Source organism: Podarcis erhardii, assembly GCF_964252035.2.
Source record: "Podarcis erhardii genome assembly, chromosome: 6".
NCBI lineage: Eukaryota > Metazoa > Chordata > Lepidosauria > Squamata > Lacertidae > Podarcis > Podarcis erhardii.
In genome coordinates this window covers 45,588,497-45,610,916 of record NC_138510.1, presented here as the reverse complement: position 1 = coordinate 45,610,916, position 22,420 = coordinate 45,588,497, and the positions used below count along the sequence as shown (strand labels likewise).

The window sequence follows — 22,420 nt, the reverse complement described above, 5'->3', positions numbered from 1 at the left end:
ATCTCCAGGCCTGTGCACTCTCCACACTTGCAGTAAGTTGATAGCCTAGCTGTACAGTTTGACCATAATATTAAATAATTGCAACAGGCTTTGCTTACTGAGCAATTGGAAGCCACTCCCTGCTGCATGTGCTACGCGTGATGTTCTCCCAGAGCTCTTGAGCATTATAACTTCATGATGTGATGGCTATCCGGATTTTGGTGAAATTCTACACCAGTATATTTGGCTGTTGAATGTGTTCACTGTAATGAATCTCTTCATGTTGCTACTGCTACCTCAGGTTGTTCCTGAGTTACAAGGAAAGAAGCTTGTGCAGAGCATGACCTTCATTTAAATATTTTTTTCCCATCCAGCTTTCCTCCATCCAAAGAATGTTGAATGCCAGGCTTCTCTGTCACATTGTTAGTTCGTGATTTTAGTTTGGGAGCAAATCAATTATTTACAGAATTTGTAGATCCAATCCAGTAGGGGGAGCTTGGGGGCTTTACAGGATAATTATATAGCTTCAGTGTGATTATATAGCTTTCCTGAAAGCAGTCTTGCCTAAAAGGATCTGCGTCTGCTGGATCTAGTATCTCAAGGTCTGTACAGACTATGGAGCAGATACAGTTGTGTATTGGAAGCATGCCACCTTGCCTTCATTACTTAATAGCTTCATAGAAAACTGTAGAAATACATTGAGCAATACTGGAGCAGAAGAAAACAGACAAAAGCTAACAGCTAACTGAGAAGAATAGCGCTATAGCCTAGTGCAGTCTGGAATATACTAATAAAGCAAAGATTGATTACTCCATATCATAAGCATACAAATAAATGCAAAACCACACAGTGAACTAAACCTGAACATGGATTGTTTTTGCATGGGTAGTCTTTGTGTCAGACAGGCTCATCTTATATCTGGGGCAAGAAGAACATGAGATGGACACAAAGCATGACAGTTAGATGAAGATGGGCCTATAACAGGGAACACTGCAGCAGCAATCCTGATCAGGAAGCCTTTTATACAGACCAAGGAAGAACCACATCTTCTGGCATTTTAGGCAGCTGGCTTGTCGAGTGCCTTCCTTATAGTGTCTTAATTTGGTGTGTGCATGTCAATCTATAACCTTGCCTGACTCACAGCAGTGGAGCATGTGCCCGCGCTGCCCAGGGTGGGCACACTCCAGAGGGGGGCGGGGCGCAGAGGGTGCCCTCCCAGGCACGGGATAGCCACTCGGGTGCACAAAGCGATGCGTGCACCCTGCAGCCGGGGGCAGAGTGAGCCGCCGATGGCGGACATTTGGTGTGCCGCCTGCCTGTGACTGCCAAATGTCACCCCCCTCAGCGAAGACACCCAGGGCGGTCTGCCCCCCTCCCTCCGCCCCTGCTGACTCAGTTTCTATGCTCATTTCTGGCCCACCCTGGCATTAATGTCTGCTGGTGTGGTTTTTAGAAACATAATGAAGTTTTAGGATGTTAATGAAGCAGAATTTAAGGAAGGTGCCCACAGCATTACTTCCATGCCAACTTTCCATGTACTTGTGAAATGTAGTATATCCAATACTGGTTGCCTGAAACTAGCTATCTAAGTCAATCATTAGAGAGTGCAAAGTGCATGCAAAAGCTCTCTGGTGGCACTAATGCAAAGACAGATATTTTACTTATTTTATTTAAAACCACTTATATACTGCCAAATATTATACGTTTGTGTGAGTGCATAATGGCCATTTAAAACCAGATAAAATACAAAGACATTAAAATCAAGACAATAACGTATGATAGATACAGTAGCAAGCATAACCAGCTAAAACGCAGTGAGTCGGATAAATGTGCCCCAAAGGCCTGAGTAAGTAAATAGGCTTTCAGCAAGCAGTAGAAACACATCACGGTTGCCACTTGCCTGATTTATGAGGGGAAGTGGTTCCACAGGGTGGTGCCACAACAGAAAAGATAGGTGCCAGGCAGATAGTACATCACAGTGCCCCCGCAGTGAAGCTCTGTGATTTCAAAGCACTGCCATATCATCAAACATTAGCAAATTCTCTCTAGCCTGTCTAGTCATGAACTGTAAAACAGTAATGAGATCATTATTTTAAAACATTAAATTGCCATCAACAGAGGTATTGAAGGGAGGCAAGGTCAGTTCTTCCAGGGCATACCTGCTGCTTCCAAAAAGATCTGAAAGTTGGGAATGAATTTGGCACATGATACTGACAGCGGCTTTCTGTACTGTAGAGAGAGCGTCCGCCGCCTCCTGCCAAGCCTCCCCCTGATGAAGAGGAGGAACTTGTAGAGAAGCAAAGTTCGTCTTCTAAGGTAAGTGTATTGTTTCCCTCTGAGGGTCTGTTATGATAGAGGAAGTTTCTTCAAACATTTTAATATCTTAGAAGACACAAATATTTTTTCTACACTTCTGTGATTATTATGAAAGTTAGGGTTGCAATCAACTAACTTTTACTTGTAGTAGGCCCATTGGAATTAATGGCCATGTCTAACTTACATCTATTAATTACAGTAGGTCTACTCTGAGTAAACATTAGCTGAATACAAGCCTTAGTATCTTTCCAGTACACCACCTACTTCCAACTCCATCCTCACTCTTGTTTAGAGCACCTAGATCTTTCATTCCACAACTGGCATTCTGTTAGACATGCACCTGTGGAATACAATTCTGCCTGGTGTATTCCATTAGTGCCTAATGTGAACATTTCTTCAAAGGAGAAATATTCTGTCAAACTAGGGTCGAGGAATACATCAGGCAGAATTGTATTCCACGACCCTAGTTTGACAGAATATTTCTCCTTTGAAGAAATGTTCACATTAGGCACTAAAAACCCTGGTTCAGTTCAGACATGGTTTCCTGTAAACAGTGGCGTAGCGTGGGTTGTCAGCACCCGGGGCAAGGCAAGTAATTTCGCCCCCTAGCCCGTGGATTTGCGCCCCCTAACCCTACCCCTACCCCTAACCCCCAGATGTTGCGCCCGGTGCGGCCGGCCCCCCCTGCACCCCCCACGCTACGCCACTGCCTGTAAATGCAACCACAATGCAAGGTGCTGGAGTTGGAAAAACACCTAGACATTTTTGATATTCTCATTCTCTGTGCCTATATATGGCCACACCAATTCAGCCCTTCCCTCTGGCATCACTTTTGACACCATCCCCTATATAGTAGTTGTATTTTCTTCAGTCCTGGTAATTAAATTTGTATACCACCTGTCATACTTGGATCTCAGGATAGTTCACAACAGATAATGTTGCAACTTGTCATTCTAAGGCAAGTGTGCTGCTACAAGATACTTACCACTTTCTGCATTTCACTAGTGCCTGTTTTACACTTTAAGGACAGTACAATAGGATCTTATGCACATTTAACTTGGGCCATTTCCCCCTCCCGTGATTGAAGCTGGCTGGTTGAAATTGCACAAATTAAATGCACGCAAGGCAGAGAGCTTAAAAGCTCTTTTTGCCCTGGGTTTTCCTGACATGAAAAGAGCTTTTGAGCTCTCTGCCTTGTTTACCAAGCAAGGCTCACTCAGCACGCAGGCTCTAGGATGCTTTCGCGAGATCTCATAGGGCTGTCTGAGTTACTGCAAGATCTCATGTGACCCTCCCCAGACTTCCAGAGCCAGCACACTGAGGGGGTCTTGCCCAGTAAGCAAGGCAGAGAGCTTAAACGCTCTTTTCATGCTGGGTTGCCCAAGCAAACCCAGTGCAAAGTCTGGGGACGGTTGTGTGAGATCTCATGGAAACGTGGACAGCCCCACAAGATCTTGTTACAGATAGGTAGCCGTGTTGGTCTGCCATGGTCAAAACAAAATAAAAAAATTCCTTCCAGTAGCACCTTAAAGACCAACTGAGTTAGTTCTAGGTATTAGCTTTCGTGTGCATGCACACTTCTTCAGATACACTGAAACAGAAGTCACCAGACCTTTCTATATAGTGAGAAGGTGGGGAGGGGTATTACTCAGAAGGGTGGTGGGAATGGGTGATTGGCAGTCACCCATTCCCACCACCCTTCTGAGTAATACCCCTCCCCACCTTCTCACTATATAGAAAGGTCTGGTGACTTCTGTTTCAGTGTATCTGAAGAAGTGTGCATGCACACGAAAGCTAATACCTAGAACTAAATCAGTTGGTCTTTAAGGTGCTACTGGAAGGAATTTTTTTATTTTGTTTTGACCACAAGATCTTGTGAGAGTATCCTGGAGCTTATGCACTTACCGGGTAAGGCCTTCTTGATGTACTGGATCTGCAAGGGTAAGGAGTGCTTGTGTATAGGCAGTTCCAAGGGGGCAGTTTGTGTATATGCACCATTTCCAGAACGTAACCCCCATATAAGGTACAGTTGTACTGCATTGATACTAAAGGACTCTGAGGGCACTACAAAGTGTGCTTCAAATTGCAGTACTATAGCAGAAAATGGGGATTTTGGTATGGGTCATTTGAGGTGGAAGAGAAACAGCATTAAGGGACTTGTGGGTATAGTTGAGGCAGAACGGTAATGGGATTGTAGGAGGAGGGAAAGTGTTATCTGTCGGTAAAGAAGACACTGTAGCACTGAAGGTTATACTCCTGAGACTTCGATCTCTTAAGCATATTCCATGACCAAAAAGAGCCTCGTCAGTGACACTGCTAGCTTTTACCTAATTGCACATGCCATGTGTGTGTCTTTGTGTTTGGTCAGGGTTTTGTCAGCAAGAGGAAGAGTAGAGGAAGCACAGCTGATGAAGAAGAGGAGCATCCTTATGAGCTGCTGCTAACAGCAGAAACTAAGAAACACGCTGCAACAGATAAAAAAACAAAAGGTAAAAGCTATTGCAAATATATGTAATTAGCACGTATTGGGCAGAAGATGAGATGTTCAAACCATTATTGTTTTAGTTGGGGGGGGGGTAGGCTTATTTTGCAGTCACTGTCTGATAAGATGCTTTTGTAAGATTTTGGTTAAACTATTTCTTCCTTGGCATCTTATTCGTGATGGAGTGTTCATTTTTCTGGTACCTGTGAAAACTATTAGTGTCTTAACTTTTTTGTTTTACAAAAGTTTTAATTTGGAAAAATAAAGCTAGGTGGAAGTCTCTCATCTGGGCAACAAGTCATTGGTATGCAAGGATTAGTGTAACAGCTCTGATCAAAGTATCTACCAATACACCAACTGATATGGCTTCCTTTGACATAATCTGCTCTTTTTGTTGAAGCCAGCTGGGAAAGTAATTAACAAAGGAGAGAGGCAAACACATACAAACAAATCTCCTATTGACCCACCTAATGGAAATTAACTATTCCCTCATATTCGATACTTAATTATTCTGTCCTACAGGAGCCCAGCTAATGTGATTTGATAACTGCGATGTTCTTTGAATTTTGTTGTTACAAAGCTTGCACCCCTACTACTGCAAGTGAGAGGTAACTTGAGAGCACTTCATGTGTTACATTTTCCTTTATATATATATATATATAGATAGAGAGAGAGAATATTATTAAATGGTCAACTCATAAAACATAAAATTCAGAATAAATGACTAACCCTGAATCAAATTCTCTAAAAATATTACTAAAACAAAAATATTTTCAGCAGTTGACAGCATATCAGAATTGTGGGTCTATACGTGCTTTCAGTAGGAACAATATTCTAAATTACTGGTGGCACTATGCTAAAAGCCTTGGTTTGCATGAAAACTAAGCACTGCTGTTCAAAGGACAGCATGTAAATCATGTACCCTGCTCCTATGCATATTGATTTGAAAGAAAGTCCTCTGTTCAGTGGGACATACAGACAACTCCACATGTACATGTGTTCAACTCTTGCACAACTGCATATATGTGTGACTCCGGGAAATAAATAAAAGATTCAATTTAAACTGCAAAAGGTGCAAAAATGGCCCCCAAACAGCACAAAGACTGCAAAAAATGTGTTGCAAATTGCTAGTAAGTGCTGCTGGTTTTTAAAAGGGTTTCCAGAGGTTTAGAGGGTGTTTACAGGCTTTTTGGATTATGTTCCCCATTATACATCTAGACCGGATAGATGGGAGGTGGCCTGCTCTTGATGGGGTTACACTCCTTGCTTGGGTTCCCAGCTTCGGGGTACTTCTGGATCCATCAGTTTTGCTTGAGGCACAGGTGGTCTCAGTGGAGCAGAGTGCCTTCCATCAGCTTTGGATGGTGGCCCAGCTGCACCCCTATCTGGATAGGAATACCCTAACTTTTGTTGTCTGTGCTCCAGTAACCTCTACGTTAGATTACTGCTATGTTGGGAATCTGATGTGAGAGACCTACATAGTTCCAGTCACCACACACAGGCAGCTTAAGGTCCCAAACAGTTCACTGCTCCAGAAGATAAAAGCTTCAGTAATACAGTTCCGGACGTTGATATATACCTAGGTTTTGCAGATACAGATACAGGTATATAAAAGTCCAAGGAACCTCTGTTACCACAGTAATTCAAAACGTAATACAGACGCCAACTCCCTTCACAATACTCAATGACTGACTAATAAGGTGACAAAGACTGCCTCTCCCCATATGAACTGACCCAGACCCTATGACAGAGCTTTCCAAACTTTTCATGTTGGTGACACACTTTTAAGACATGCATAATTTCACGACACTAATTCAGTTTTACCAGAAAACTGGAGGTTAAACGAACCCCTTTCTAGTCCTGGGAGGAGCACGGGGAGTGTTTGCATGACACACCTACACACTGCAGCCGACACACTTACATGTCACGACACACAGTTTGAAAAGCTCTGCCCTATGAAAGACATCTGAGGCCCTTGTCTGTGTGCCTCTTTTATCAGAAAGTAGATGATGAGGATTGAATGTGGGGCAATGCTTTCCTACTGAACTCTGGTCCTTCGTAGTTTTATGCAGCCCAACTTTTACTGTTGTACTGCTGATAGTAATCTAGTGTTGTGACATAGTTCCCCAATTTTGACAGTTGCCTCCAAACAACTGTCCTCCAGGTAGGATTTATGTTGCCGTTCCCCTACCCCCATTTTCTTTCTGAGCATGATCTACTCTTTTAGGCTATAAGTGGTTATCCACGTGATGGAGGAAAAGTTGACACACTGCTTTGTAGGGCTGGAAAACCACATGTCTGTTTGGAAACTGTACTTGAGTGATCCCACCTTCCACAATTGCCTGCTGCCCTTCTCTTAACTGTTACTGGCCAAGGACAGAAATTCATAGTTCACATGTTAAATATTTTTATTTTTAAATTCTTAGGTGAATCATCTTCAGGTCCTGCCAGCAGTGTCCAGCCACAGGTAGGGCAGGATTGATCCTTAATGTACATCGAACCTAAATATAATGGATATAAACAGCTTGGGAGGGAAATCTTAACATTTTATGTTTACTGTAGGAGCAAAAACAATTTGCAGCTTATATGCGAGTTAGTCAGTATGGGCTTAAATGGCAAAGGACTGTACATGAAGTAAGTGAAAGAAGGAAAATTCCTGTGACTTCTTCATGTGATGTATTTGCCTAGTGGGGAAAGTTGTAATAAATTATGATGGGAAGTCTAACATCATGTTCTTTGAGGTCTGATGGGTTATTTGAAAAATGGAATCAAAATGGAAACATCAACTCACTATGATTTACTTATTTAATAAAAAAATTATATACACTGCAGCTGACACATTAATGTGTTGTGACACACAGTTTGGAAAACACTGTTTTATAGAGAGATACTTTACTACTGGGCTACTTCTTCCCTGCCAAGATGTAAGCTAAGGAGGTTATGGTCTTCCTGCATGTTTTGCAGAACAAACCAGATGGAAAGCCAAGTATGGTAGCTTCCTCGATTAACTTTACAGTATAAGCAACAGACATATCATTTATGCATGTATTATATTTGCATCCCATCTTTTCTTCCACATGCTCAATTTTATCCACATAACGAGCTTATGTACCTCGTACCTACGGGACCGCCTCTCCTGGTATGCCCCACGGAGGACCTTAAGGTCCATATATAGCAACACACTAGAGGTCCCGGGCCCTGAGGAAGTTAGATTAGCCTCAGCCAGAGCCAGGGCCTTCTCAACCAGGGCCTGGTGGAACGCTCTGTCTCATGAGACCAGGGTCCTGCGGGATCTGATTTCTTTCTGCAGGGCCTGTAAGACAGAGTTGTTCCACCTGGCCTTTGGCTTAGAATCAGTTTGATTCCCTCCCCCTCTTTCTTTTACCTTTCTCCTCCTGTGAAGAGGCTGCATCCTAATGTTTTAATGTTGTATTTTAATCTTTTTTAAATTGTATTTTAATCAACTTGTTTTTCTTATTGGTTGTTAGCCGCCCTGAGCCCGGTCTTGGCTGGGGAGGGTGGGGTATAAATAAATAAATAAATAAATAAATAATAATAATAATAATTACTATTATTATTACTATTATTATTATTATTACTATTATTATTACTATTATTATTACTATTATTATTACTATTATTATTAGATAGGTTAGGACATGTTTGATGAATATTGCTGTGGTAACATGTTCAGGAAGGTTTGCCATGACCACCAAAAAGGGAGATGTGAAATCAAATGTAACAGAAAAAAAGCAGAAAGTAGTACGGTCAGGACATAGTACAATATGTGTGTACAACTGGCATGCTTGCTGGATTGGTGTGCAATATGGTGTCAGGCATCTGGTATTAGAGTTGGCATTTTGAGAATCCCATGCTTCCACATTCTAAAAACCATATTTTCTAATCATCATGGTTGTAAAGAGCAGCTTAGAAATAAGCAGGGAGCATCTGATTTATCAAAACAAGGAGGTAGGCATTTTCAGGGGCTCAGGGCTTCAGTGATTCCCATGCTATTTTCTTTTCCCTTAACCTTGTTCATGATCTAATTCATGATCTAAACCAACGTTTTGTCCTTTTTACCCTTCTATTCCTTTATGCCACTTGTCAAAGTTCCCACTTATACAAAGTCACATTTTGTAACCTTGGAAGCTGGATATATAGAAAACATTTTGTACTTAAGTTGCAGAAGTATTAATCTGGGTGTAGAGTTTGCGCTTTGGCACATGTTGCTTTGATAATGGCATTGGAACTTAAATAATATAAGATCCTTTCGCAGGCCTGGCCACGAAAAGGTCAGTCTTCCCAAGATTGCCAGTGGCCACTGAATTGCCAAGCTTCTTCTGACTTTTCTTCTAGTCATTCTGAGCAATATCCAAGTCCCGAATCAAAAGGTAAGTGCTCATTCAAAGTCTTTCCAATTTCACTGAAGTGTACTTAGAAAAAAGCAACACCAGTTTTTCTGATAGCAAAGCATAGTTTGGAGTGTTAAATATGGAGCATTACTAAAACGCTTGCAAAGGTTTCTCACAAGACTTTGCTCATGACAAACAATATTTTTCTGTTTGCTGTTTTGCTTTTAGGAGATGGAAAGCACATCCACTGTTTCACTTGAACAGTGACCCTATTGTTGGGCTTCATTGTTGGCTTTGGGACAGTCAAATGTTCCAGTGTGCAAAACACGCAGTCAGCTGCTTCTCCTCCTCTGAATGCAGTGCTGCTAAATATTAACATTACGTATAGATACCACATTAAATAGTCTCAGTCCTTGCACAGAAGGTGGGAAGACATTCTGCACTTTTATCTCTTTCTTGCCTCTGACCTTTAGCCAAGGCTGGATTAAAATGGTTGTGGATCCCGGTGCAGTTCCCAAAATTGTGCCCCACTTCCTCTAAAAAAAGAACACATGAAATAAGGTACCAAAAAATAAGTATTGTAGTATCTTAAAGCCTGAGAAATTAATTATGGCATGATATTTTGTGGACTACAAAATATGCTCTGAGCCTGAGGAGTTTGACAGCTCTCAGCAAACCCCAAACTAAACCTTGATAAACAAACAAACAAAAATACTCTCAGCCTAGCCTACCTCACATGGCTGTTGTGGAAATATAAAAGGAGCTCTAAAATGGCTGCAAGGGGACTTAGGGCTTGAAACCTAGGCATAACATTTTGATTCCTTTAACCAAGAGTGATATGTACTATAAAAGGCCATGTTTTTGGTCCTGCCTCTTTCTGCCCTTTAAACACCATCCCGTATTTAGCTATTAAGGACCTTTGTCTTGTAGTGAGGGTGCTAGGTGGGGGAAGGTCTTTGAATTTCACTTTTACCTATAGTGAGTATTGGAAATTGTATTAATAAAACTGTCTCTTCACTACAAACTTTTGAATAATTCATATCTGCCAATGCTTTAAATCAGGTCCTCTTATTTGATACTAGACTTATGTTTTAATTTGTTGTTAAGTGTCACGTTTCAGCAGCAGTTCATATTGCAAGCAATAGGGCAATCCACTCTGTGTAGAGGAATTTGTTAATGAGAAGCAAGCTTTTGGTGGAGTTAACCTCACTACAGAGCTCTTATTTCTCTTGCATAAGGAGGTGAGCTCAAGCCACTAGGGAAGGAAGCAGCTGTAGGGAGGAGGGGGAAATGTTTTTGAACTTGCAGGTTGTTTGCAGCTTTTATTTTTCCCCACCCAGTGCTCTGTGCCAAGGGTAGGGAGTGCTGCTCTAAATAACACTTTGGCCTTTATGGAAATATCTTGTGTTCCAGGAGTCTCAGCCTGCCCCTCTCTCTGCAGAGTATAGTTAGCACTTCTCCAAACCTTATATAGCAAGGGCTGATTGTTAGTGTTAACAGGAATAAAATGAAACGGGGCGGGCTGCCAGATTGCATAAATCAGGCCAGTGTTTGGAATTTCATAAATGCTCTGACTTCGGGTACGATCTGAGCACTCAGAACAATACTGAACTGTTCTTTTTAATTTCTCCCTCTCAGTGAGGGAAAGCCGAAGCTCTGTTTCTTAATTTCTGTGTTTGGCCTTTGTTTTTTTGTTTTGCTTCCATCTTACCGAAGACCAAAGGAGGAACAGCAACAGCCAAGCAGATGCCCAAGATGTCCAAGTGCCGGATCAGTTCTCAGGTCTGCTGCATGGTTCTTCTCCGGTGTGTGAAATAAATGAGGACCCTTTCAGACTTATTTCTGCTGTGGGCAAAGGAAGTACCGAGGGGACTGCTATGCAGCTTGAAGATGTTGAGGAATCCATATCGGTACAGACTAGCACTGCAGACCAAAATAAAGCGGTCTATTCAACTGTCCGCCATACCAGTGACAACAAGTTGGACCCTGAAACTTTAGCACATCCTCACTTGCCACAGCACCCTGGTGGTGCTGAGGAAGGAGACAAGAGCAGTGTTGTGGGCAGAATTCACCCAGGAGGCAAGCCCAGAGCAGAACTCAAACTTAGCCGTAGCTTGTCAAAATCGGACTCTGACCTCTTGACCACCTCCCCAACAGAGGACGATACTATGGGGAGCAGAAGTGAATCACTTTCCAATTGTAGTGCTGGAAAGAAAAGGCTGGAGAAATCACCTTCATTTGCTTCAGAGTGGGATGAGGTAAGGCTGACCTTGACCTTATATATCTGTTTTCATTGGAATGTTGTTGCAAGAGTTGATTTTAATACAGCATTTTGGAGGGTAAAAAGATTGGAGACGGTGCTATTTGTCATATCTCTGTTTTACTTCCCCTTTTTGTAGATAATTACAATTTATCCTCATAAATTGAATCTGGAGCTCTGAACATAGTTGGTGCAGAATTGAGGGGGGGGGTGCATAAAAGATTTTTTAAAATATTGTTAGAAATTCAGGTTCAGGGTGTGAATTCCCTTGGCTTGTCTGCGACTTTGTAGAATGAATTCTGTACTGCTGGGGTGGGAGGAAGCTGAAAGTGCTGGAGAATCAGTTGTCACATTGGAAAAGCTTCCACAGCTTATTCTCTCTAGAATAGCTTGTAGAAAAGAGTGGGTCACATATCTAGGTCACCACTGTCTGCTTTGTATAAATGAGAAGTCATCAGTAAAGATGAGGAGTTCCTAAATACTTTTGCACAGGTAGCTTAAAGGAACTAGTTCAGAAGATTAATAGAAAGCCAGCTTTACTGTTACATGTGCAAGACCACTAACTGGTTAAACTTGCTGATAGAAAGTTGCCTTAGTGAATAACTCAGCTAAGATTAAGTGTCCCTCTTGAAGCTTCACCACAGCATTACTGAAGCATTCTTCAGTAATGCTGATTCTACGGACTCTAAAAGTAGAGTCACATGAAAGATGCAAGTATAAACTGCTTCTAAATAATTAAAAGGGGCTCAAACTCCAACTGAGGGTCAGTTTTGAGGAACTACATGTCCAGTCTAAAACGAATGTAAAGGGAATTCGCTTGTCTGGCAAATTACATCCGTTGTGAAATAATGGAGTCACTATTTATGTAAAAGAATCGCTATTTATATAGTTCAGTGGCATGGCTTTGTAATCATAAGAAATAGATTAACCTTTATATTAAACGATTCTGCACATTTGGGAATATGACAATTTACTTAAAATAACAGGAGGACCTGTCCTGCGCCCACCTAGCCAGGGTAACAGTGGGATATAGTTTCAAAAAATACAGTGAACATGGGATTATTTTGGAAGCATTGTTCTCTGAATCTAACACTATATGCATTCTCTGTCTTATTTTTGAAGTACCGGTAATACTGTCTATTTTTTAAAAAGTACAACTTTTTCTTTTACCAATACTACATAGGTAGCAAATAATAAACCTGAGGAGGGTGTGGGCTACTGATAGAAAGGAGGGGGGGCAGGGGAGGAGAGGTGGGATTAAGAGTTCATGACTCCCTGTGTGTATCTATCTTCACTTAGTACTTTAATTAGCCCAAGCAGTGTTATGCAAACAAGTCCATATACATACGGAGTCATATATGCCACAGCATTTTTCTTCTTGCTTTGCCTGCAAAAGGCTAGTCCATCACATGACAAAAGTATAGGAAGTTGTAGGAAGAACAATTGGGAGTGGAACACATTTAATCTATGGTCAAGGTCTAGAAGATTATGGTTGCAGATTTTGTGCTAGCTCTGAGTTCATTGGTTTTATGGATTCAGTACACTGCCCTTTTGCTCTAATGTTTTCAGGTATCTGCAATACACATGCCTAAATTTTCACCTGTCAAATAATCACCTCTATTTCTGACAGCTGAAGGAAGTATCAGGCAAAATTAATATAATCAGCCAACTGCAGAAAAATCTATGTTTTACAAAACAGCACAGAATTGTCTTTCCATAAGGAATTGGATTCCTTTAATATTGAAACAATAAAAATACCTGTACAGAAACAAGATGAATTTTAACAGGGAGAAATGTAAAGTATTGCACTTGGGCAAAAAAAAATGAGAGGCACAAATACAAGATGGGGGACACCTGGCTTGAAAGCAGTACATGTGAAAAGGATCTAGGAGTCTTGGTTGACCACAAACTTGACATGAGCCAACAGTGTGACGCGGCAGCTAAAAAAGCCAATGCAATTCTGGGCTGCATGAATAGGAGTATAGCATCTAGATCAAGGGAAATAATAGTGCCACTGTATTCTGCTCTGGTCAGACCTCACCTGGAGTACTGTGTCCAGTTCTGGGCACCACAGTTCAAGAAGGACACTGACAAACTGGAACGTGTCCAGAGGAGGGCAACCAAAATGGTCAAAGGCCTGGAAACGATGCCTTATGAGGAACGGCTAAGGGAGCTGGGCATGTTTAGCCTGGAGAAGAGGAGGTTAAGGGGTGATATGATAGCCATGTTCAAATATATAAAAGGATGTCACATAGAGGAGGGAGAAAGGTTGTTTTCTGCTGCTCCAGAGAAGCGGACACGGAGCAATGGTTCCAAACTACAAGAAAAAAGATTCCACCTAAACATTAGGAAGAACTTCCTGACAGTAAGAGCTGTTCGACAGTGGAATTTGCTGCCAAGGAGTGTGGTGGAGTTTCCTTCTTTGGAGGTCTTTAAGCAGAGGCTTGACAACCATATGTCAGGAGTGCTCTGATGGTGTTTCCTGCTTGGCAGGGGGTTGGACTCGATGGCCCTTGTGGTCTCTTCCAACTCTATGATTCTATGATTCTATGGTTTTATCAAGGTGGGTGGTTATGCACAGTGGTGTATTCTGTTTGCATTGCTGTGGATTAATGCCATGACTGATAATTTTGTACTGTTTGCTGGAAGTGCTACATATGATTCAATTTATGTTAGGAGTAAATATATTACATTGCATATAATAACAGTTCTTGGTCTGGAAACTGTCTCATGCATTGCAAAAATGAATACTGTCATTAACACTTGCAGTTTTGATCTTAGTTACTAACTCCTATCTAAATATTTTGTGTTGGAAAATTATAAATGAGTGCAACTGCTGTCTAAACTTGTATATAGTGGCCTTAAATAGTTCAAGATGTTCTGTTTCCCAAACAGGGCATTGAAGAGCTTTCACAATACCTTTCCAATGATGTTTTAATGTTCAGTCTGTTTCTTTCAGAATTATTGGTTACATCATCTTTAAAGACTCTGATTGGGGTCAGTGATACTAGGGCTATAGAGAACTGCTGGAACAGTTACTCATCCTGCTGTTCTGTACTAATGGTTATTTGCTGTTCCATCTGTGTTTTGATGGTAGTCTAGGCTGCATTTTGAAAAAATAAAGCAAGTCCAGCTCTTGACTCATGTATTTGGTAGCTATTTAGCAGAACGCTAATTGCTGTTAAAAGAACTGCTTTAACTCATATGCAGTTTACTGAGCTGGTTAGAAAATAGACTTTTCCTTTCATAGGAGATCATACTCCTTCCTCTTCTCCCATGTGAAATTCCTCTTTCCTTGTCACCATTAACCATTATCTAGCTGAGTCTAGATGAAGGCTGGTATCCAACAAAGTCATCCTGTTAGCACATGGATTTTTGCCTTCAACACAGAATTTCCTCTCCCCTATTTGCTCCAAATAAATAAAAAATTGTCCAGTAGCACCTTAGAGACCAACTAAGTTTGTTCTGGGTATAAGCTTTCATATGCATGCTTATACCCAGAACAAACTTAGTTGGTCTCTAAGGTGCTACTGGACAATTTTTTATTTATTTCGACTGTGTCAGATCAACACGGCTACCTACCTGAATCTATCTGCTCCAGATAGTTCAAGGAACCCCCAGAACAGATTTAGGTATAACCTGAAACGTGCGCTGACTAGAGACTAATCCAGGATGGTCTGCAGTCTCCATCTGTAGGCTGAGTTATTGTTCTTCCTCTCTTCACTAAACCCCTGCCTCTGCACAGCATCCAAACAGATAAAGGAAAGTTTGCTCATTATTTTGTGACATGTTGCTTCCTCCTAATAAAGCTGTTGCCAGGTTGTGGATTTTTGCATATTTTTCTTGCGGACCAAGGCACCTTCTTTTTGCTTTCATTTATTTTATATGGAAATAAGTATGGTTAACTTAATCTGAATCTAACTCAGGGCACATTAAAGTTATTAGGTTAGCGTTTTAACCAGGAGTTTAGCACTGGTTTGCAACCATGTTTAATGTAACTCTTAACAGATGCAAAGCTATCTCATGATTAACACTGACAAGGAGAGGGAAATAACTCAGGTGTGGGGAGATTGAAATTTACTCATAATTTCTTAAATAGTTAGCTAAGTTGAAGCTATGTCTACACTAGGCATCATTAGAAATTTATGTTCTCTTAAAATACCTTGATACTTTCATAAAAATCCAGTGTTAATATATTGATCCTATCATTCATTCTTTCCAAATACAGTTATTGGATTCAAATCAGATGCTTCTCAGAGAATCCTAATATGATATACTGTACTGTAATATAAATCTGGCTGTAGTATGTTTGTGAGTAATATTTGTTAATTCTGTCTTTTCAGAATCCGGCCTGTATTGCTACTTAGTGGCATGTATATAAACCTCTCTTAGAGATGAAATTGTGTGTAATATATCCAGCTAAATGTTGAAGCTGCTGTGGTTAAAATAAAGTTTGGATGAGAGACTTTCAGACGCAAATCACAGTTCAGTAATTAAGCTGCTAATCAGCTTCTCTTAAATTACTGAGTCTTGGGTGAAGCTCAGGAAAACAAACATAATAGAGAAACTGATTTTGGCCTAAGGTGCATAAAAGTGATTGAATCTGTAAGTACAGTATAGAGTCATGGGATACAACTGAGAATGACCAAAGTTAATAGAGTAAGTACTAGAGTATAAGGCATGTACAAGCAGGGTTTTATTTCCAGCCAGAACTTGCTGGAACTCAGTTCTGGCACCTCAGGTAGGCACCATTACCATTATAAGAGAACAAGGATGGTGTTCATGGTGAGTTCCGGCATCTTTTTCTAGAAAACTAGCACTAAGTTAGGTTAAAATGGGAAGGAATGACTTGTTTATAGGTGCTCACTTTTGTTCCCAACCTGAAGCTGCATAAGGCAGAGTTCTGCCCTACCTTGAGCCCTTAAGTAAGACAGATACTACTGGCTTGTCAGTAAGAGCCTTTTCTGAGCCAATGGGGCACACTATATACCTCAGATCCTGCCCCAATTTGTAGGCTTGTTGAATGGCAAAGGCTGAAGTCTGCACCCCGACAATGGCTTAAAAGCAGGGTATAGAAATATCAAAGGAAGAAGCAAAACATAATATAGCAGAACCTTGCTTATTGCTCCACTTCACTGTGGAATAAATTAAGGATTGAACTTATGTCTGAAGTGGGCTGTAGTTAGTATAAATATTTGAATGCCTTTAAACTTAGCTGAAGGCTAAAGTGGTAAATTTGTTTCTGTAATCTGCTCATAAATATTCAGCTGACGTGAATTCAGTGTGCAGCAGTCAAAGCACACTAAATTTTACATAATGTGAATAAATTGCTTTTGTACTTGAAGGTTGGAGTAGGATGTGTGACGCCTCTGCCAGGATGTGAAATGCTGGCATGCCAGTTTCAGAATTGTGTTTAACTTGTATAGATGCATTTTTTCAGGTGTAGAACAACTTTAGACTCCACTTTGTATGGCTTTGATTATTTTAAAGAACCGTCTGTCCCTTTCAAGCAAATGAGCAAAGCAGTACTTAATACTTATTTTTACTTATTTATGAATGGGTGTGCTCACCATGTCTCACCTGGTAATGGGCTGGATGAGAGCCAGTCATCTGAAGATCAATCCAAACAAGACTAAGACACTTAGTGGGTGGTTTCCTTGACCAGATGGATGGGATCAGAGTAGATATGCAGCTTGGAGGTACTTCCAAATTAGTTCCTGTTGTTGGAGGCTCAAGTGGCCTTGGTGGCACCGAGTGTCTTTCACCAACTTTAACTATTAACTATGCTGTGCTTACCACTAGGTTAAATTACTGCAATGCGGGGGGGGGGGGGGCTTCCTTTGAACAGGCCTGTGCAGAGTGTGGAGGCAGCTGAGTACACTTCTCCCGGGCCTTGGAGGGCTAAGCTGGTTGGGTGCCCTGCACCAAGAACAGGCTGCTTCTTTGTTTGAGTTTATAACATTATTCTAACAAGACTCCCACCCCAGACCTCATACAAGCTCTGCAGGGGGCTGCCTTTGACGATGGTTCAGAAACGGCAGCTATTACAAATTCAGCTGCCAGATTCTTGACTGGGGCAGAGTGGTCTGTACATGTAACACCAATTCTGGAACAACAAAACTGGCTGCCAGTTAGTTTCAAGTCTCCAGTTCAAGTTCTCCTTTTAACCTATGAAGTATTCTGCAGCTCAGGGTCCCAATGCCTCAAAGACCACCTCTCCCCTCATGAACCAATTTAGACCCAGCATTCATAATCTGAATCCTTCTCCATGTGACCCCTCCATAGCAAGTTCAGAGAGTGGCAGCACGAGAATGGGCCTTTTCACTGGTGGCTCCTTGCTTGTGGGATACTCCCCATAAAGAGGCATGCCCGGTGCCATCTTTATCTATTTTTAGGTGCCAGGCAAAAACTCCTGTTTTTCCAGGGCCCTCGATTTGAATTTGTGACTTTGTTTAGTGGGCAGAATCTGTAAGACCTATTTTGTCTACGTTGATGTGTTGTTTTTCTTCCAGGCTATATAGGTGTGCTTTTAGCTTTTTATTGGTTGTGTTTGTTATAATCAGTTTTAGTGTTTATACTGTTTTTATATGTTGTCGTTGGTCACCTCACCTTTGTGAAGAAAGTGACTAACACAACAACTAAATTTAATTCAGAGACATCATAACAAAAATTATATGCAAAATTCTGAAATCCAGTTGTGGACAATTTTAGGGACATCTAAACAGAGTGGCCTGAAGCAATATCTTTTACAAACAACATAATATCTAAGAAATTAGAAAATACCAAGGGTGGTATCTAACTAAGTTGCACTCAGGGTAGACTCACTGAAATCACTTAAGTACTGTAATTGATTTTAGTGATCAGCTCTGTTTATGACTTAGTTGGGTTCAAATCCCCACTCAGCCATGAAGCTCAGTGGTTAACCTTGGGTCAGTCACTGTCTCTCAGCTTAACCTTTCTCACAAATTTGTTGGGAGGATAAAATGAGGAGCAGGAGATCCATGTGTGCCACCTTGAGCTCTTTGGAGAAAAGGTGGGATATAAATGTAATAAACAATGTTTAAAATTTGTCTGGTCCTGCTTACAATACACATCTCTTGTTCCCCTAACTTATTAATCCCTTTTATATTATTATTTATGGTTTTCAGTTTTATACATTTCAATAATTTTACAATAATTTTACCATTTCAAAACTTGACTTCCTCCCCCCCTTCTGTAGTTCTTTAAATTTATTTTTAATATTTTCTGCAAATGCAAATTAACTTAGTTTGCTCATTTACTCATCTACTTTAAATATATACTCTTATAAAGCTGCAGACTATTACAATAATCTTGCCAATGTTCTTATCTGTTTACAGTTTGTTTGTAAATATTCCATAAACCATTTACATTCTTTTGTAAAATGTTTATTATCTTGATTTCTTAGTTTTCTGGTAAGTTTCACCATTTCTGCATATTCCATAAGTTTTTGTATCCATTCTTCTTTTGCTGGGATGACTTCTTTCCATTTTTGGGCACGTTCTTGCCTCTGTCATCACATACATTAATAAATTTCTATACAGTTTGGGTAGTTCTATCCCTATAATTCCCAAAAGGAAAGCTTCTGGGGTTTTTGTGTTGTTTTTTTTTACAAATGTTATTTTAAACACCTTTTTTCAGTTCATTACATACCATTTCCCAGTAAGCTTTAACCTTACTACAAGACCCCCATCTTAATAATCCTACCTAGTTGGTATTTCTATTTACCATTAGTTGCTGGGACCTTGTTAACAATGTACAGTGGTACCTCGGGTTACATACACTTCAGGTTACATACGCTTCAGGTTACAGACTCCGCTAACCCAGAAATACTACCTCGGGTTAAGAACTGCTTCAGGATGAGAACAGAACTTGTGCTCCGGCGGCGCAGCGGCAGCAGGAGGCCCCATTAGCTAAAGTGGTGCTTCAGGTTAAGAACAGTTTCAGGTTAAGAACAGACCTCTGGTACGAATTAAGTACTTAATCCGAGGTACCACTGTAATCAATTTCCAATCATAATTTGTGAAACAAGTTTAAACTATTTGCATCAGTTTTATGAGGCATCCTGTAAATGTCCTAGTAATTTTAACAGAAAATGTTTTATGCTGTTACAATTTGCACATTGGGGACCTGTATGGTTTCCAAACATGTGTAATCATGGCATATTGAGAGACACATGTTGCATATGCAGTTCCCCACACAGAGGTCATCTAGGAAAAATGTGATGCGTAACGCAGGCTGTAGAGCAGCCAGAACTGCAACTCATTTGTGCATCTTTGTGCAGCTTATGTAAAGCCAGCCCATGGACTCTCCCTATTATGTAGATCAGCTGCATCCAGGACTGGAAACATTGCCAGCTTGACTGGGCCTGTAGAATACTTGTGCCAAGGATTCTCAGATATTTGTCACTTCTGATTTTAGATCAGATATATATCACTACTATGTAGCAATGCCTGGAAGCATAACTACAGTGCTCTAGTCTAATGTTGAGACACCTTTACCAAATTATCCCACGCTACTCCCCCCCCCCTTTCCCCCTGTGTACAGTCATACCTTGGAAGTCAAAAGGAGTCCGTTTGACTTCCAAAACGTTTGAAAACCAAATCTTGGGTTCTGATTTGGAAGCCACGTTGGACGTTTGGGTTCCATAAGAACATTTGCAAACCGGAACAATCACTTCCAGGTTTGTGGCGTTCGGGAGCCAAAACATCTGAGTTCCAGGGTGTTCGGGATCCAAGATACAACTGTACTTTACAACTTTCCCTTTTGCCTTCTGCATGGACCTTTCTATAATTCCTAATTTGTTCCTAGTCTGTCTTTAGAATATGTGCTTGTTTGGCTTGCAACAAGTCATGTGAAGCAACGCTTTTTGCAACTGAACCTTGTAATATACTATATATACTGTATATGGTTTGTATTGCAAGTACTGTACACAAATCTATAGAATATCACCACTGTAAATACTTTAAACTGCAGACATCCTGTTAGAGCACCTGCTTTGATTTTCAGTTTCTCAGCTTTGTGGCTCTCAATCCAACATGAGATAGCTTTAATTCTGATCTGACAGATTTTGGGGCATTAAATATAGAATTCTTGTTCTTGCACTAACTAAAGATCACATGTTGCTAGAGCAATAGTTTTTTTGTTAGTATGAATTTGCAGTGCTTATATATAATAAAAAAAAATATATGCATCGGCAAACATTTGTCAGGTGAATTGGTGAAAAATGAAACTACACATTCTTTTTTTAAAGCAGCATTAATTTATCTGTGGAGGGGTGACTCTTCTTCAAAACATGTTTTGCTTTCTTGAAAATACATAGATGATTCTTTAGTCATCCATGTTTTGTTTCAGAGCTTCAGATCCCAAGCTTATTCCAGATTCCCAGCTGATCTTTACCTGATTGCTTAGGATCTATTTTTCAGTCTGTGTTGCTAACCTTTCCATCGTGATCCATTCAAGATGAAAGTGAGCTGTCTGATTTTTTTGAAAGGAAAGGCAGCCAGGGTACATATTTCTGCTAAAATTGCTATGTCTTTAGTCCATGTCCAGATAATATTCCTTGTTAAGGAAAGGCCATGCATTTGGTTAGGTAATTTGTAAGGCATGCAACTTTATTTTATTACTTTGAATTCAGATTAATAAGAATAGCATTAAATTTTCAAGTCTTCGATATTGGTGCTGCCAAGCTCTTAACAGGCAAGCCTACTATATTATGTATATGTGGAATGAAATAACAGTGAACTTACAAACCTATAATTCTGTGGCATGAAGCTGCTGACCAAATTAGCCAAGCATCATAAACTGCCCTGGCTTTGCTCTCTGTGTAGTAATTGCTATCTTGTGGAGCCCTGGTTATGGTTTATAGGAAGGATAGTGACAAGTAATATATTACCTTAATTATGCATTGGTTTTAGATTCCCTTAAGACTTGTGGTCCAATGTGGTCATGTAATTCATAAACTGAATCTTACGGTTTTTACTGCTCTTGGCTACTGAGAAGAATATGACTTCATATTTTCCTTTTACCCTTCTCAAATGCTAAAGCTGTCCTTCATTGGTAGCTTTTCACATGTTCTGGGACATATTACTTGGCTTTGCCTTTCTAAGGCAATATCAGCATTAACTTATTTGCAGCTGATTTACCTGAAATGTGTATAATGTCTGTATGTGTATAAATGAACATACCGTATTTTTTGCACCATAACACTCACTTTTTTCCTCCTAGAAAGTAAGGGGAAATGCTTGTGCGTGTTATGGAGTGAATGCCTGCGGGTGGCGGGGGGGATCTGCTGCAGTCGTGAGCAGAGGATCCATGGTTCCCCTTCCTTCCCTTCTCCGTGGTTACAAAGCATGGATCCACATGGATCCTCAGGACTTTTGCATTGGGCTACTCCAAACTCACTGTCAGATCACATGTCTGTGGCCACAGCATGAACCACAAAAATCATATATCCACTATTTCGTTTAGAATATTTTTTTTCTTGTTTTCCTCCTCTAAAAACTACGTGCGTGTTATGGTCTGGAGCGTGTTATAGAGCAAAAGATACGGTAATTTTATTTGTGTAGGCCATAGATTCTGTACATGTTCTTGATGGTATCTACAGTGTTATTGTTATGGCTAGTGGCCAATGCAAATAAATTTTCTATGTATGTATCTACAGCGCTATAAACCTGAAAGTATGAGAGTTGTTTTGGTTTTGTCTTATGTTGTTGTGTTTCTAGTTTCATTGCATGTCAGGAAGCAATAAGAAGAAATAACAATGTATTGGAAGCCATATTTGCAGAGGTCTGCCAGACCTACGGATTGCTAGGAAATAATCTGATTACCAATTTTTTTATCTTCAGGAAGTGCTACTTCTCTATAGACTGGGGTAGGCAGGCTTCATGCTTGCGGGAACTTTGAGGTTGTTTTTTTGCTAGAACTTGTCACTCACCAACTAGAGACAGATGCAAGAAGCAGATGCTTTGAATTAAAGAATCTGAGACTAGAAGTTTTATTTTACTCCAAAAC

At 40.5% G+C, this 22,420-nt stretch overlaps 1 protein-coding gene across 12 annotated transcripts in view; it reads left to right on the top strand.

Annotated features, from left to right (window-relative positions):
• The window catches only part of ANKS1A (ankyrin repeat and sterile alpha motif domain containing 1A), a 117,662-nt gene that overhangs the window by 39,367 nt on the left and 55,875 nt on the right, over window positions 1–22,420 (top strand). For all 12 annotated transcript variants that reach the window (XM_081865355.1, XM_081865352.1, XM_081865353.1 and 9 more), the window contains 5 exons: window positions 2,215–2,295; window positions 4,664–4,784; window positions 7,204–7,244; window positions 9,054–9,168; window positions 10,846–11,387. In XM_081865355.1, the coding sequence (XP_081721481.1) occupies window positions 2,215–2,295; window positions 4,664–4,784; window positions 7,204–7,244; window positions 9,054–9,168; window positions 10,846–11,387 (900 nt within the window). The remainder of the gene's footprint in view (window positions 1–2,214; window positions 2,296–4,663; window positions 4,785–7,203; window positions 7,245–9,053; window positions 9,169–10,845; window positions 11,388–22,420) is intronic.